Genomic DNA, 17,390 nt, shown 5'->3' with positions numbered 1-17,390 from the left:
CAGTTACTGCACTGACCTTGTCGTCTGTCACTTTCTCGCTTGCTTATTCTCTTCAGGCTCAGTGTTTTCCTTAATCCTCGAAACAGGCTAACCATTCTCCAGCCTCCCCAGACATTTGCAGTAGCTAAAATGCAATGCTTTTCCTCCAATATTTCAAATACTGATTTCCTACTCAGAACTACCCTAGCTTCAATTTAAAACTGCCCCATTCCTCTCCAATCCACTTACCCTGATTTGCATATATCTAGCCACATTCTATATTCTATTTTTTATTTATGTTTACTTTTTCTCACTCCCTAGCACACTCACAATGTAAGGTCATTGGGGAGCTTATTTCTTTTACTCTTTTGTTAACTGCTATATCCCCAGTGTCTATAAAAGTGCCTGGCATACAGTAAGTATTAAATAGTTGCTGAAAAAAGGAAAGAAAGAGTGAATGGCTTGCCATCCATTCTCCAGCTTGGCAAGCTCATGCTGAATGCTCAAACATTTCACGTATTTTTGTGATTGTTACAGAAATTTCTCCAGCGAGTCACCATTTTCTGACATACCATGCCATTTTCCCAAGGTCATGCCTTTGCTCAGGTTGTGCTCTTAGCCTGGAAAACCCCCACCACTCCCCACCCACTGTTGTCTAACTCTTTATCATCCTTTGAAACTCAGCCCACATATTGCCTCTTCCAGAAAACTTCCCACAAACACCCCTCACAAACTAGGTTAAGTACCTTCTTGTGTTTTTTCACCTGCTTCCTTCAAACAGCTCTTATTGCATTGCTTTTTAGTGGATTTTTACAAGACTGTCTACCCCTTCAGGCCGTGAGTTCCGTGAGGCCAAGATCTTATTCACTACGATGCCTGGTGTATGGCATGGTACCTGGCACATAGTAAGTACTCAAATATTTGAATTGTGGAATCGACTCGGCTCTGAGTCATTTTCATTGTGACCCTTTTGGAGACCTCCTCATCAACTGATCTTCATTCTAGGAGGTATTCATTTCATGCAGCTGACAGGCAGTGGCAGTGGCAAACAGGTATCTGGGCTAGAGCAAGTTGCCAGATGGAGTACGCTTAAAGATCTCATCAATATCAACAAGGGGCAGAGACAGGAGATTTTGGTTTTGACATCTGGCATAAGAGCTATGTGCTTTCAATAAATAGTAAAGCAGCTCTCGTCAAGGATGGGCCATGCAGCACTCCACTAAAAAACTTTCCTCCATATTGTGGGTATATATACCATTAATGAATGAATTTTGCTTTTGGATGGGACAAGAATGCATTGGATTTTCAGCTACTCCCTCTTGTCAATACTATCATCATGTCCACGTTGTTCCTCTGGGGCCCACTGTGGAAAGCCGTGATAGATTCCAGGCTGACCTTTAACTTCAATGCACCTTAGGCAGTGGCCTTGCTTCTCTGCTCAAGTCTCTTTTTCCACAGTCCAGCATGAGGCTGGGAGGAGTTGTGGAGAATGCTGACCCATATGAAATGTGGGTTTAAGTGCCTCTATCAGATAGGAAACACTTTCTGCCTCCCGTACACACTTCATCATATACCACATTGAAAAGAAGGATGCACACACAGGGCTCTTTGAGGTAAGGAATATATTTTGGGAAAGTCCTGCCTCACCTGCACATTAATGGAAATGACAGTGACAGCCATTTTCAGGGGGATGCAGAGGTTTGGAAACTCCTCTTGCTTGGACAGGGTATTCTCATGTAGATCTGTGCCTTCCACGGAGGGGAGAACTGAGACCTGTGATGGATTTTCTGTTTGGGGGGCACAAGTCAGTTGAGAATAGTGCTGGGGGTCGTGAAAAAGCTTGCAAATGACCCAGAAAAGATGGACTGAAGGGAACGTTAGTGGTACTGATTGTCTGGGAACTGGAGGGCCTTGAAAATGGTCTGCCTCTCCTCAGTCCCGGGCGACTGGGCCTTGGGGTTCCTTGTGGTGTCCTCCACTTTAGCTCCCCCTGCAGGGTCTTTGGTGCTGGCTTGGCTCCTTTCAGTCTTTTTCATCCTGGCCTTGGCCTCTGTCTCAGCCTCTTGGTGGAGAATGGATTCCTCGTGCCCTTGGCCTTTTATCTCAGAGTTAATCCAGTGTAGGAGGTGCTTCTGCTTATTTCCCAAGCCAGATTCTGGAGCTTCTGGAAGGGTGAAGCTCTGTGAGTATGGGCTGCCCTTATTAGAACCTCCAACTCTCGGGCCTGAAAATTTTGACTTTGTAATACCTGACCCTGAAAAACGAGCCCTGTTATAGACTGGCCTTGCAAATATTGGCCTAGTTTTGCCCTGAAAGGCCTGGCTCTGTAGTCTTGAAACATTTGATTCTGAAATTTTTGGATCTGAAATTTTGACACTTCAAAAGCTGAACCTGTAAAATTTGGCATAGCACTTAATGGTCTAATGGTCTAATATTTTGGTCCTTTCAGGGTTGGGGCAGCCCAGGTTTGTTATTCTAAATATTCACTCATTTGGGAGGTTATTTAGCTTGGTTTAACTGTCTTCCAGGTCAATTCTCATCAGGTCCTTTTGCCCCCAATGAATCCTGGAGGAAGGTCTAGGACTTGAACACGAGGGGGAAAGCTGGTTAAGCTGTTGTCAGGTTGCCGAAAGCTTAGAGGATGCATATGGTACCTTTAGAGAGCTAAGCTCACCCCTAGTAACTCAAGGCACCCATCATGGTCAAACTAAATTTCTACCTGAGAAAGAAAATCCTAGAGATACATTTGGGAAGTTAGGGGCTCTGGGGTTCTGTTTGAGGGGCTATTCTGGCCCCTCAATCCAAGTGGACTAACTAATCACTCTGGATGGGGAGAGTCCAATCCTGTATTTCTGTGGTCCCTTGCTACTTTGTGTTTTCCTGGGTCCTCTGCCTTCTGTACCGAATAGGGACTGAAGTTAAGGACTTGTCCTCAAACTTGCAAAAGTCTAGAATTAAACAGCCCAATGCTCCCCCTGGCTGGGACTATTCACTTTGGCTTCCAAATGAACACAAACACCTGGGTACCTGCCATGTCCCCACTGAGCTGGAAGTTCACTGGGCAGAACTATGGGCCCTCTCTCGAATTAGCTTGCCTTTATCTCTGCTGCACTGCCTTCTGCTTATTGGAAAGCTTTTCTTTAAGGCTGGCTTATTCTGAATCTGGGGAACATGGGATACCTGGTGGGATGGTGAATTTCTGAAGCAATGTTTTTTCTTGGTTGCTTAGATGCCTAAAGAACTCACCGGTGGAGATATTCTCTGAGACTGCCATAACTTGTTCACTGGACTCCTCTGACTGTTTGGGACTTCTCAAATGTATCGCAGGATCTTCCTTCTCAGCTAGAAATTTAGTTTGGCTAAGATGGGTATCTTAAGTGAGTAGGGGCTAGCAGGATCTATCTAGCTCTGTAGAGGCTCCATTTCTATGCATCTGCACATAAGTATGGAATTCTTGTGCGCTGTCAGTGCAAGTGTCACGCACATCTTTTGAATTTGGCTCAGGATTTATACATTGTTCTTAGGATGATATTGAGTCAGAGGCTCTGTAAGGACCCTGACAGGCTCAGGCACTATTTCGTTGCACTTTGGCTACTGATGACTGGAGTCATCCTTGGAGAGAGTCACATAATAGAGAGCAGGCAGCCCTAACTGGTTTCTAGCCAAACTGGTTTCTAGCCCCCTTGGATGGGATCAGAGCACTCAGGGTGATCAAGGACAGCATCTGATATGGCTTGTTGCTGAAGGTCAAGGTCTGACAGTGTTCAGGGTGTCGGTTCCTAATTCACGTAGTGGCTGACTGCTGTGCCCAGGTCTAGGGGCTTGCTTTACAAATGTAGGAGGAATGATTCACTACCAGGAGCCTGTAATAGTTCAACCCCCAGTGATTCTTCAGTCCCAACAGCTTTAGATGTAGGCAAGATGGTACTCTAGCAGATCTTTCCCCGTTTGAGTCAGTATGGCTCTACAACATGGCTGTGGCCTGGACAAAAATCTACACCATGGGGAAGTACCCTCAGCCACATGTGTTAGAACAAATTACTAATTCCACTGGCCTCTGGAACTACAGAGTTGTGGAGACTCATACTTTTCAGGGTTGCACTACTCTGGGCAGCAGCTGCTGACTGCTGGGGATAGGATGGGCTGTCAGATAATGCTTCTGGAGGTGGAATTCCAGTAACCTCTGGGCATGTTCCAAGAAAAACCTGGTTCCCTTTTGAGGACTGAACTGGGCTTCCCCAACTAGGAAGGCCCTGGGTGTGGGGAAAGGGAATGCAATATGTCTAAGGGCTTATTTTGTAAGGTTCTTTGTGTCTGCAGAGATTTCTGGACAACAACTGGAAAGCTCCACTGAAACTGGAGCTGCCTCTACAACAGTTTCTATAACAAGCTCACACATGGCCATAGTCAGAAACAGGGCACTGATCTGGGTTTACTGATGGTCAATTGAAGAGGCCCAACTTGGGGAGTGTGGGAAAGAAGGAAGGGCTGACTGGTATGGTATTAGGCAGTATGGATGATGAAGGGGAAACCACTGAAGAGAAAGAAATCATGGTTTCCCTTTCATGTACTTATTTCCACAGGCAGCCCAAGGACTCAATGTGCAGAGAAGAGAAACTACAGAAGAGGTAGCTGTGTTTCTCCTGCAGATGGCATTGAAGCCGTCTAGTATTTAAGGGGTGCTACCCTTGGTTCTCCTGGAAAAATTCTGAGTTGTTCTTCCTCCTCTTCTGCTGGTTGACAGGATTCCTAGGCTTATCTCCAAGCATTGAACCAAGAGAGTGGGAGAGCACAGAGGCAGAGCTAGAAGGTTTAGGATTTGCTCACAGTCATATTTTTTGTCCTGGGTCCATAGTGGATCCATTAAAAGCCAGAAAGCTTGTTCAGGCTGGCCAGACTCTCAAGAAAGCCACCCAGGTCAGGGGAATAAAATGTTCCCATGTTTTCAATAGACGCTGAGAGATAGCTTTCTGCATTCACATTTTCCCCCAGGTTTTGAAAAGAATGAGGGCAGTGTGATGTAAGCTGCCATAGGAACTCCTCCACAGGCCTTGGGAGCCGCCTTCAAGTGTGGAAATGCATCATCCATTTATGTACTCAAAAAACCTCAGGGCTTTGGGACCTAGAAACAGTAGATGAGCAGGGAATGCAGGGTCATAGGGTATTTAGGTTAGTGAACTCTGGGTTCAGAAAAGGCAAAGGAACCTAGTATTTAAGGGCTGCTAACCTTGGTTCTCCTGGACAAATTCTGAGTTGCTCTTGCTCCTCCTCTTCTGGTTGACAGGATTTCTAGGCTCCTCAAGGCTCGAGGAGGACAGAGCTTCTGTGCCCCAGGACACATCTGACAGTGGAAATCCCTGCCTGTGCTGCAGGAGTTCAGTGCAGTAGTCTTGGTTGCAGACTGTACTGGGTGACTTGGCAGCTGGCTGGCTTAAGGATTTCTGATCTGTTAACTGTGACAGTGTGGGGGTTATGGATGCCAGGGAAAGCTCTCGAGACTGCTGGGAAGGCTGCTCCAGACTCTTCTCAAAAGAGCTACTAGACATGGACAAAATATGTAGGCAGGAAGAGACCAGAGATGCCTCCGATGAAATGGAGGAGATCATGGTGTTCTCGCCCACCAGCAGTTGCTGAATCTCTAGAACCACAGCATTGCAGACATGGCAACAGGGATCTGCACACAGGAGCCGTCGCACACTTCCCTCCCGAGGAAGCCAGCTGTGGCTGGGAAGGGAAACGTGGCAACCATTACTGAAGCACCCTCTGCCTCCTTGGAAGAGTGTAGCCTGGGGGGATAGGCCCTGCCTTCCCCTAGTCCTATAAACCCTAAGGCCTTAACCCATGGGTGTCTACCCCCTCTTCTTTTCTCCCTGTGGAAATGGCGTTTGGCAGGTTAGTGCTAGCTGGGGCTTGCTGGACAAAGTCTTAGACAGTCTAGGGGATGGCAGGGCCTTTATAGAGGACTGAGTTTGGGGGGTCAGTGTTTGCTGACCTGTGCTGAGAAACTGATCGAGAAGGGAATCAGGTTGATGGAAGAGCCAAAGTGATTAGCTGAATGGGGTGTGACCAGGAACATCACCAGGTAGAATCTGGGGCCGGTCTCTTTTGGGGTTAAGAAACAAGGCCTGGATTCAGCATTTCCATACTGTGGAGAATGAGATTGTTGCCTGAAAACTCTGCATTGTGGACAGGGAGCTGTGCTTGATCCTGTTCACAGCATATCTTGGGAACCAACTCAGTTTTCCAGAAATCTTAAGGAGAGGATAAAATGATAGTCTCCTTTCTGAGGACTGCACCAGGGAACTGGCTCCCTCAAAGACAGACCAAAGACTGGTCAGAGACTGACCTTATAACCTGTACTTATAAGGGTGAAGGACAAAATTATATGACCACGATGAATTATTTATGTAAAATCCATTTCTTGACTGGATAACTTGTGTCATGGCTAAGTTAAAACCCATGGAGAATACTTCTTTGTGAAGAATGCACTAGTCAGCCCCTGAATTCCAGGACAACTATGGCTCTAGCACCAGGAGCAGAATTGGGAGACTTCTCTCCTGGGATGTCTGACCCCCTCCATCTCTGAATCAACCTCTTCTGTGTTTGGCTCCTTCCCAGCCATTATCCATCTCCTCATACCTGCCCCAGGCCAAGCTGAGAACTAATCACAGGCCAGGATAGGGGTTGGAAGATAGCCAGAACAAAACATTACCTTTTCATGAGAGAGAGCAGCTTCCATGGCTTCTCGGCTTCTTTCTGGGAAGCTCTCTTGGCTGACAAAGCAGAGGACAATGTTACATGGGACAGGAGAAGGTTCAGGCATGTAATTGTTTCCTAATTAGTACAAACTGGTTGACTTAAAACAACAGAAAGTTATTCTCTCATAGTTCTGGAGGCTAGAAGTACCAAATCAAGCTATGGGCAGTGCCATGCTCCTTCTGAGTGTCTAGAAAAGAATCTATTCCATGACTTCCACCTAACTTCTGGTGCTTGTAGGCAATCCTTAGGCTTTCTTTAGCTTGTAGATGCATCACCCCAATCTCTTTTTCATTGTTACACGATGTTCTGCCTGTGTACCTGTTTCTCTCCTCCTCTTCTTATGAGGATACCAGTCATATTGGAGTAAGGGTATACTGCAGTATAACCTCAACTTACCTAATTACACCTACAATTACTCTATTTCCAAATATGGTTACATTCTGATGTATGGGGAGTTATGACTTCAGTATATCTTTTGTCAGACACAAGTCAACCCACAAGCATCCATCCTCAGCTCCCCCAGAATTCTTGTCCTCATATGCAGAACTCATTCAGCCAATCATGACATCCCCAAAAGTTTTACCCCATTTCAGCATAAAGTCTAGGGTGTAAAATCTCATCAAAACATGTTCAACTCAAAAAAGTCCCAAATCTTCATTCCATGAAGCCAGCATCATCCTAATACCACAATCAGACAGAGATATCACAAAAAAGAAAATTATAGACCAATTTCCCTTATGAATATAAATGGAAAATCCTCAGCAATATAGCAAACAAAATCCAATACCACACGAAAAAGATTACAGACCATGATCAAGTGAAATTTATCTCAGGAATGTAATGGCAGTTCAACATAAGAAAATTAATCAAAGTACATATACCACATTAATAAAATGAAAGAGGAAAAAACCACATAATCTTCTCAATTGATGCAGAAAAAGCATTTATCAAAAATCAGCATCATTTCTTGATTAAAAATACTAAAAAATGGGGATAGAAGGGCACTTCCACATCACATTACTGGACATATATGGAAAACTCACAACTAGCATTATGTTCAATGGTTAAAGAGTGAAAGCTTTCCCCTTAATATCAATTACAAGACAAGGATGCCTGCTATGACATTTACTGTTCAACATTGTACTGGAAGTTCTAAGCAGAGGAGTAAGAATAGAAAAAGAAATAAAAGGCATGGATATTGCAAAGGAAAAAGCAAAACTTTCCCTATTTGCACGTGACATGGTCCTATATAAAGTCCAGAAGAGAGTTCTTGTGAAGATGGCAGAATAGGGTAAGTCGAGTTCACCCCTGCTCCAAGGAACAGCTAGAGAGGTGACAGAAAGGTGACTGGGATGGTGATTCCAGGGTGTAAGTGACCTAGGAGGGTCCTCTATATCACATAGGAAAGCCCTGGTTGCAAAAGCTGTAGAGACCAGAGACCATCCAGCTGGTGCAAACACCTTAACACACCCCTTTTGCAATGGAGCCCTCAGGGGTACACACCGGACAGGGACAAGGAAGTAAGCCAAACCACCTTCTTTGAACATGCTACCCTCACACGTGCTACCCCTCCCGTGACTCCCCCAACACCCATGCACCTGAACTCTGTCACCTGACCCACAACCATGCCCCAAACACCCCTGCTCCGACCCCCTTACCCTCCGCACACCTCCGCCATGCACATGTGCACGCCTGCCCCAGCCTGCCCCATCTCTCCCGCGCAAATGCACAGTCTCTCCTGGCCCCTCCCAAGACCCACACACCAAAGCCCAGCCCCTCAACCCCCACCTCCCCCTCCCTGCCCCCTGCAAGCAGTTGCCTGCGCATCTGGGCTGCTGGGCACTCACCTTCAGGTCTGGACCACACCAGCCTCCAGCCTACACAATCACACAAACCCAACCCACTGCCCCCCACCCTTGCCCCAGCTCTGCGCACATATACATCAGTGTCCAGCCCCCCAAGATATGTGCAAGCATACCCCTGCCATGCCCCCCCAGTTCTGGGCAAGTGCTGACCTCTGCATACGGGCCACACTTGCCCACAGCCCAGGTAGGGGCAATCGCAGCCCGCTGCCCCTGAGCTCTGAGCACAAGCACATCAGGGCCCCTCCCACCCAACATCATCAGCACCTGGTCCACGTCCCACAACACCTGCAACCAGTGCCCTGCCCCTACACACTGGCATATCTGCATCCCAGCCCCCGTGTATTCTCCCCCTGTGCAAGGACATACCCGTGCCCTACCGTCCCTGTGTCCGGACATCTGTGCCCTGTATCTCACACCCTGATACCCAGAACTCCCACGCTCCACGTGCCCACCTGTGCACCAGCCCCCATTGCAATCTGCTCAGATCCCCATCCTTCTCCTGCTGTGCCCTACCTCTGTGTCCCCCACACTGCACCCTGCTCCTGTGCTCCAAGGTCTGCCTGAGCTGCACCCCACCCCACGGCCCCCACACGGCACCTCCACAGCCCCACGCCCTGTGCCTATAACTGCATAGTTACCCCGACCTGTGCTTATACCTGCAGCGCAACCCTTCACCGCACTGCTGTGCCCCACCCCAAGCCTCACATCCTCCTTTGCATACATCCTGAAAATACAAAGGTTTAGACTACTGGAGAAAATCAACTTCCAAAGTAACTCTATCAAGATGTTTACATGCCTCAAAGGCAACAGAAGATCACTAAGCATATCAAGATTCAGACATATATAGCTCAGCCTAATGATCAAATTTAAATACCAGAGGAGACACAGATTTTGGAACAATTAATCAAACATGTTCATAAAACTCTACTAAATAAAATCAATGGGATTGCTAATGACATAAAGGAGATCAAAAAGACACTAGTAGAGCATAAAAAGGAATTTGAAAGAATAGAAAAACAGCAGATATCACAGAGATTATAGATGATGTAGACTAAATTAAAAATATACTAGAGACACATAACAGCAGATTTGAAAAGACAGAAGAAAGAATAAGCTAACTAGAGAACAGGACAACTGAGAGAAAGGTCAAAAAAGACAAAAAATTGAACTGGATCTCAGTGAAAGGAAGGACAAAACAAAGCATACAAATATAAAATTTGTCGGTATCCCAGAAGGAGAAGAAAAGAGTAAAGGGCTAGGAAGATTAGTTGAGAATATAATGGGGGAAAGAAAACTTCACAATCTTTATAAAGAACATAAATATGCAGATCACAGAAGCCCAATGAACTTCAAATAGAATAAATCCAAACAGGCCTTCCCCAAGACAGGAGAGGGAGGTCTGGAGGAGGGTACAAAATTGAAGAGTTCCACTAGGGGTAATTTAAAGAATACAAAGAGAAAGAGGGAAAAGAATACATAGATCTAACAAATAAAATAAAAAAGATAAGATGGTGGAATCAAGAAATGCCTTTTACAGATACGGTATGATTCCACTTTTATGACCAGCATAAAGGTATAATCAGAAACTTATAATACAGAATACAGGGGACTTAGAGATAATAGAAGCTAGAGATGGGTGAGCCGTTAGCTAATGAGGTTGAACTCTAATGCAAGGGAATAGATAGGCACGAAGGTGATTCTCTAGTGGATCTAGAAGTAATATTACCATACTGAAGATGAACAAGATTGAAAGGGGTTGTATAGACCTACGTGTCCCACTGACTCACACTAGAAATATGAATGAGTTCTTACAAGAATTACTTTGAAGATATGATAAAGAGTGTTTTAAAGTCAGCATTGCCACATACAGCAACTGCTAAAGAAGCCAAAAAAGAATAATCAGGCTCCAATTAGAAATAAGAAGAAGCCAGTCTGGTTGGGACTAAGTTAAATCAGAATGCAGAGTAAAGGATGATATTCTCTGTATTTCAGAACTACACTATACTGTATGAGAGCAAAGGAAGAGAGACTTGTTTTGTCTAAAACCTAAATTTTCTGTAGCACACCATCTAACTTAACCTATCTGGCCAGTTCAGTTAAAAACCTAAATACATGGAGCCTAGAATTGAGAAAAAGATCTTGCAGTTCTTTATAGTTTAATGAAATACACAGATACATTCATCAACCAGTTGCATCCCCTTTCTCCATAATCTCAACATCCCTTTTCAACATCAGGAAGTGAGAATGATCATTGCCCAAACATCCCAAAGGGTTGGGAAAAGGATCAAAGAAGGAGTTGTGACAGAAAAGATAAGATTTAGCAAAGGAATATGACTATTGGATCATTATATTAATATTTCCTTTTAGTCTCCAGTCTAGCTACAGCAGCTAGAAAAAAATACCTGAAAATGGTTTACAGACTTCATTGTAACCCATATCATACTTTGAAATTTGTTCTATAACTACTTGTTAAAATGTACTTTGAAATTTATCATTTTTTTGAGTTAGTTTTCATAATAAAAAATGTTTTTAAAAAAAGTAAGCAAAAGACTTGAGGAGACATTTCTCCAAAGAAGATATACACACGGCCAATAAGCACATGAAAAGCTGTGTAATGTCATTAGCCACTATGGAAATGCAAATCAAAACCATAATAAGATACTACCTCACACCCACTACAGTGGCTGTTATTAAAAAAAAAAAAAAACACAGAAAACAAGTGCTAGCAAGGATGCAGAGAAATGGGAACACTTGTCCATCTTGGTGGGAATGTAAAGTTGTGCAAACACTGTGGAAACAGTTTCGTGGTTCCTCAAAAATTTAAACACAGAACGACCATAATGTCCCAGCAATCCCACTTATAGGCATATACCCAAAATAACTGAAAGTAGGGACTTGAGAAGATTCTTATATATCATTGTTTACAGCAGCATTATTTACAGTAGCTAGAAGGTAGACGCAACCAAAGTGTTCTACAGCAGATGAATGGATGAGCAAAATATGACTTATATAATCAGCCTTAAAAAGGAATGAAGTTCTAATACATGTCCCTGCATGGATGAACCTTGGAAACATCCTGTTAAGTGAAATATGTCAGACACAAAGGGACAGATATCATCCAATTCCATTATAAGAAATAGTTAAAATATGGAAACTTATAGAAAGCAGAGTATAGGTTACTCAAGGCTGGAAAGCAGGAGAACGGGGAGTTAATGCACAATTGATTCTTGGTCATGGATGGTGGAGAGGGTAGCACAACACTGTGAATGTGATTAATTCCACTGAATCGTATGCTTGAGATGCTGAGATGGAAAGTTTATGTTGTGTATATGCTTTCACAGTTTAATAGAGAGATCAACTAAAGAAACAATGGAAAGTAAATGAAATACATGGTCCTGGAGTGGATTTAATAATAATGGAAGAGAAAAGACCCAAAGGACGCTGTTGAGCTATATAGAAAAATTATAATACCCCATAAGTTTTACCAATGTTAAATTTCTTGAACTTGATAACTGTACTTAAAGTGGTTATATAAGTAATTGTTCTCAGGAAATGTACATGGACATATTATGTGTTCAAGAAGCATGATAATACATCCTATTCTAAAATGTTTAGAATTTAAACATTTCAATTTAAACATATCAATTTAAAACATTTAATTGAAAGATGATAGGAAGTAAAGGAGGGAAGAAGGTGGAATGGAGAAAGGAGGAACTGACTGACAAATGTGGCAAAATGTTAAAATTGGTAGATCTGACTATTGGGTGAGGGGCAGGATGTGGTGGGGTTCTTATTTTTGCAACTGTCCTGTAAGTTTGAGATTACTTCAAAATTAAAAGTTTAAAAAAAATCAAAGAGTGTAAGAGGAGAATACATTATTTAGAAGAAGGGTAAATAAAACTAAGCATCAATAGAAAAAAAGTTTTTTTCAAGTAGATTAGGGTTGCCAGGAGCTGAGAGGGGGTGAGATGGGGAGTGAAAGCTAAAGGATATAAGGTTTCTTTCCGGGCTGATAAAAATGTTCTAAAATTAGATTATGGTGATAATTACACAGTGATATAAGTCTGTAAATATACTAAAAACTCATAAAATTGTATACTTTAAATGAGAAAACTTTATGGTATGTAAATTATATATAAATAAAGTTGTTAAAGAATAAATCTTATCTTCTAAATCAGGTGTAGTTAAGACTCTGGGTATGTCTATCCTGTGGCAAAATTCTTCATCTGTGGACTTGCGAAACCTAGAAAGCAAGTTATCTGCTCCTAAACACTATGGTGAGACAGGCATAGGACAGACATGCCCCCCATTCCAAAAGGAGAAATTGGAAGTAAAAACAGAGCCACTCATCTTAAGCAAAGTTTGAAGGGCAATTCCATTAGATTGCAATGAGAGTAATTCTCTGTGACGTGATGCTGTCGTCTGGGCCTCCCATGGCTGGGATTCCTCCATCCACCCAAGGCAGTGGCCCAATCTGTGCAACTGGCCAATTGAAGTGGCCTTTCCCTTGGGCCTACACCCTCTAGGCTCATGATGGCACTGGAAGCCCCACTGGCCCCTGTGCTATACTCTGAGTCTTTCTTCCCTTTTTTTTTTTCTGAAGGATAACACAGGTTCACAACCAAGTAGCTCTATTGGCCTGTTTCACACCTATAGAATCAGAGAAGTCTGGCAGCCTTTCTTTATTTAGTTTCATCTCTATCTCTGTCATCCAAGCTGGCGGTGATTCTGCTGAGATGGTTGACTGGATCCACAAGTCACATGCCAAATGTCTTTAGCAAATTGTTGTCCAGCCACACCCTTGGCCCTGTTTCCCAGAGCACGCTATACGGGATAGGTTGAGAATTTTCCAAATCAAGAGCCGGTGCCTTTTGCCTAACAAGTCTATGCTCAGTTTCTTTCCTCCCACATTTTATGAAAAACCAGACCACATCTTCCACACTTGACTTGAAAATCTCCTCAGCTGAACAGTCAACTCCATTGCTAACAAGTTATACTTGCCACAATACAGTAGTACATAATCCAGTCCAAGTTCTTTGCCACTTTATAACAAAGATCACCTTTCCTCCAGTGTCAAATAACTTTTTTCCTCATTTCTGTTTAAGGCCTCAGCAGAAGCACTTTTAACATCCATGTTTCTACCAGCCATCTCTTTAAGGCAAATCTAGCCTTTTTCTATCAAGTGTCTCAAAAATTTTCCATCTCTACCCAGTATCCAATTCCAAAACTATATCCATACTTTTAGGTATTTATTACAGCAGCACCCCACTTCCTGGTACCAAAATCTGTATTAGTTTCCCAGGACTGCCATAACAAATTACTATAAATTGCTTGGCTTAAAACAACAGAAATGTATTCTCTCACAGTTCTGGAGGCTAGAAATCTTAAATTAAGGTGTAGGCAGGGCCATGCTCCCTCTGAGCATCTAGGGAAGAATCTGTTCCATGACTCTCTCCTAGTTTGTTGTGTGCAATCCTTTAGTATTCCTTGGCTTTTAGATGAATCACCCAAATCTCTGTTTCCATCTTCACATGGTATTCTCCTTGTGTGTCTGTGTCTCTTCTCCTGTTCTTATAAGGACACCAGTCATATTGGATTAAGGGCTCACCCTACTCCAGTATGACTTCCTCTTAACTGATTGCATCTGCAATGACCCTATTTCTAAGTAAAATTACATTCTGAGGTACTGGGGGTTAAGACTTCAACATATCTTCTTGGGAGACGCAATTCAACCTGTTACAATGCACATCCTCTAGGAAGCTGAGCAGTAAGACCTTTGATTCTGAGTAGAAGGAGACTGAAAATCTCAAGAGTCAATGGTCTAAGGTATGTCTCTGTACAACTTAAACATTTACAATGTGCTGTCTCATTGTAATTTCATTTTATCTTCACAACTGTAGTGTGAGTGAGTGAGGCAGGAGCAACAGTGTTAAACTGAGTCTATCAATAACAAGACTGAGAGATGACATGACTTCCAGAGGGTCTAAAACTAGTAAATGACAGAGTTAAGGAATTCTGTCTTATTTCCTTGTTTCTTCATTTCTAGGGGAGTAAGATAGAGAATTTTGGAATATTCCCAGACTCTGATTTTCCATCCAAACAAGTTTCTGTGACAGTCTGTCAATTTGGGGAGCTGGAATCTTCAGTGATTGGAGTATCAGGCTCCTGGGCATCCCAGGGTCATAAAAGGTCAGGATCCAGGGAACCTCACCCAGAGTGGAAGGGAGTCAGAAGAAAGATTGGAATTTTACCTCTTAATGCTGCATCTCTAGCTCTTTGTCTGACTTTTCGGTGACGCTTAAAGACAAAAAGAGTGTGAAGTTGAGACACCATTTTTTTTTCACGTGTAAAATGAGACAAAACCCAATCTCTTTTCCCAGTCATTTTTCATATTACCCATTTTACACACTCTCCTACATTTCTTTTCCCACCTCTACCTTCTGCACCCCAACAGGTCCATCCCTGTTCATTTTTAACTCACTTTAAGGCTCTTCCAAACACCTTACCTGCCACACCATTCCCAGGAGAAGTCTGGTGGGAGTAGGGGTAGGGTTGGGGTGCTTACGTTGAGACAGGAAGATATGGAATAGATGAATGAAGGGTGAGAGAGTCTAGAAGTCAAGGAGTTTTAGCTCACAAATAATATGTAAAAAAAAAAAAAAAAAGTCACCCAAACTGGGACGGGTTCGGGATCCAGTGAGGAAGAGCTCTTATCTTCTAGGCCTCGACCTAAGTCAGGTTCTTGGCCTTTCAATTAGAATACACTCAGGAAGAGCCTTGTAAGAAATTATTTCCAGTCTCTGAAAAGAACAGACTAGACAAGAATAACAAAGTATAGTATTAAGACAAAAATAAAACCCCAAAAATGATTGTGGTGGGGAGGTGGGGTAAGGTGAGAAATCAAAGGAATAAAAATTTCTTGTCTAAGGTTTTACCAGGCCAATTGTGGTCACAATGTTTCCCTACCCAGCAGCAGCTCCTCTTATGTCTCAACCTTAATCCATGGTGGATCCTTTTGACCTGCCAAATAATTAGGACAATAACGAAGATGGACCCAAAGTTATATAAGGAATATTCAATTATATCCCACTGGACATACGTAGGACTCAACATGGTCTAAACCTCATCAGCATGAAGAGACCAACTGTCCCTACCCCTGGGGATAAAGGTCTTATCCTACTGCCTCCAGATGTTAAATCTTATCAACCCACCTCACAGATGATAGAACCAGACCACCAGACTGCATCACAAAGCCCTCCTGTTTCATAGGGCAGGTGTAATGTCTTTCTTTACCTGTCTTAGGGAAGCTGATGTGGTGATTCACTTTGTAGATGAGGGCATCTGGTTATCTGTGAAGTTAAAAAGCCTGGGGTGCTACAATCACAGGAAGTGTCTACACTGCCATTATCTCTCCAGTCTCCACACCCTACACTAGCCTGCTGGCTCATCTCTCTCCATTATAACAGCAGTTTGGTCACCCATCCCAAAAACCTGTGTTCAGGCACACAGGGCATCTTATAATAAAAGTGATCTGGAAGATACGAATGCACTGCTGTCGGGAATGTAAAATAATTTCACCACTATGGAAAACAGTTTTGCAGTTCCTCAAAAAGTTAAACATAAAGGTACCATATGAAACAGAAAATCCATACCGGTATATAATCAAAAGAACTTAAAGAAGAGACACTGGTATACCAATGTTCATAGCAGCATTATTTATAATAGCCAAAAGGTAGAAACAACATAAGCATCCATTAAGAGAGGCATGGATAAACAAAATGTGGTATATCCAGACAATGGAATATTATTCAGCCATAAAAAGAATGAAGTTCTGATATGTGCTACAACATGGATGAAACTTGAAAGTATCATGTTGAGTAAAATAAGCCATATGCACAAGGATAAATATTATATATTTCTGCTTGTGTGAGGTATCTAGAATAAGTAAATTCATAGAGACAAAGTAGAATAAAGATTACCGAGGGCTGGGGGGAGGGTGGGAAAGCTATTTCTTGATGATATAAGAGTTTCTGTTTGGGATGATGAAAAAGTTCTGGAAATAGTGGTGATGATTACACAACATTGTAAACGTACTTAATCCACCGAATTGTAAACTTAAAAATGGTAAATTTAAAGTTATATATATTTTATCACAAGGAAGAAAGAAAAAAAAGAAAAGAATGGACAGGACAGAGGAAGCTCCATCAACTCCCCCACTAGAACTGGAAGCATACCTGAAAAGGCACAGAAAAGGTTAGGGTGGCAGTCTGGATAAGACTTGGGAATGGAGAGCTTTGATATTACAAGTAGTGAGCAACTGCTAAGCAGCAGTGCAGGCAGAAGACCATGGCTGATGTGGCAGGGAAATGCCAAGGATTAATGAATGACATTGTGGAGTAAAGAAAAGATGCTTCCTAGTCTGTGGGGTCAAGTTTGCATATGGATGGTGTTTTAGTCTGCCAAAGCTGCCAGAATGCAACACACCAGGGCAGGATCAGCTTTTATTAAAAGGGGATTTACCTAGTTAAAACTTTATAGCTTTTTTTTAGGAAAGGCAATTAACTTTCACCTGAGCTTCTCTGTTTCATGGGAAGGCACACAGCCATGTCTGCTGGCCCTCTCTTCTAGCTTCTGGGTTCCAATGGCTTTCCCCAGGGCAGTTCTTTCTGCATCTCCAAACGTTTAGGCTGAGCTGTAAGTGCTGAGATGAGGTAGGCTGAGCTGCTCGGGCTGTGCTGCGTTGAGCTCTCTTCTGACCTCTCTCTTTTAAGCCCCCAGCTAATTAAA

At 43.0% G+C, this 17,390-nt stretch overlaps 1 protein-coding gene across 2 annotated transcripts; it reads right to left on the bottom strand.

The window, feature by feature from the left end:
* Positions 1-1,584: 1,584 nt before the first annotated feature.
* On the bottom strand, positions 1,585-15,815 carry LOC143673391 (protein SPATA31F3-like). Of its 2 annotated transcripts, none has more exons than XM_077147842.1 (5): positions 15,570-15,806; positions 14,855-14,900; positions 6,692-6,752; positions 5,207-5,703; positions 1,585-2,143 (listed from the first exon to the last, which is right to left on the bottom strand). In XM_077147842.1, the coding sequence occupies exons 1-5, from the start codon at positions 15,714-15,716 to the stop codon at positions 1,857-1,859; spliced, it is 1,038 nt and encodes a 345-aa protein (XP_077003957.1). In that variant the 5' UTR covers positions 15,717-15,806; the 3' UTR covers positions 1,585-1,856. The 2 variants fall into 2 exon arrangements, 1 of the variants encoding a protein (XP_077003957.1); XR_013170348.1 differs by lacking the exon at positions 5,207-5,703 and having other exon boundaries at positions 2,034-2,143; positions 15,539-15,623; positions 15,758-15,815.
* Positions 15,816-17,390: the final 1,575 nt, after the last annotated feature.

The sequence above is a fragment of the Tamandua tetradactyla genome, chromosome 2, assembly GCF_023851605.1.
Source record: "Tamandua tetradactyla isolate mTamTet1 chromosome 2, mTamTet1.pri, whole genome shotgun sequence".
NCBI lineage: Eukaryota > Metazoa > Chordata > Mammalia > Pilosa > Myrmecophagidae > Tamandua > Tamandua tetradactyla.
This window is presented reverse-complemented; position numbering and strand designations above follow the sequence as displayed.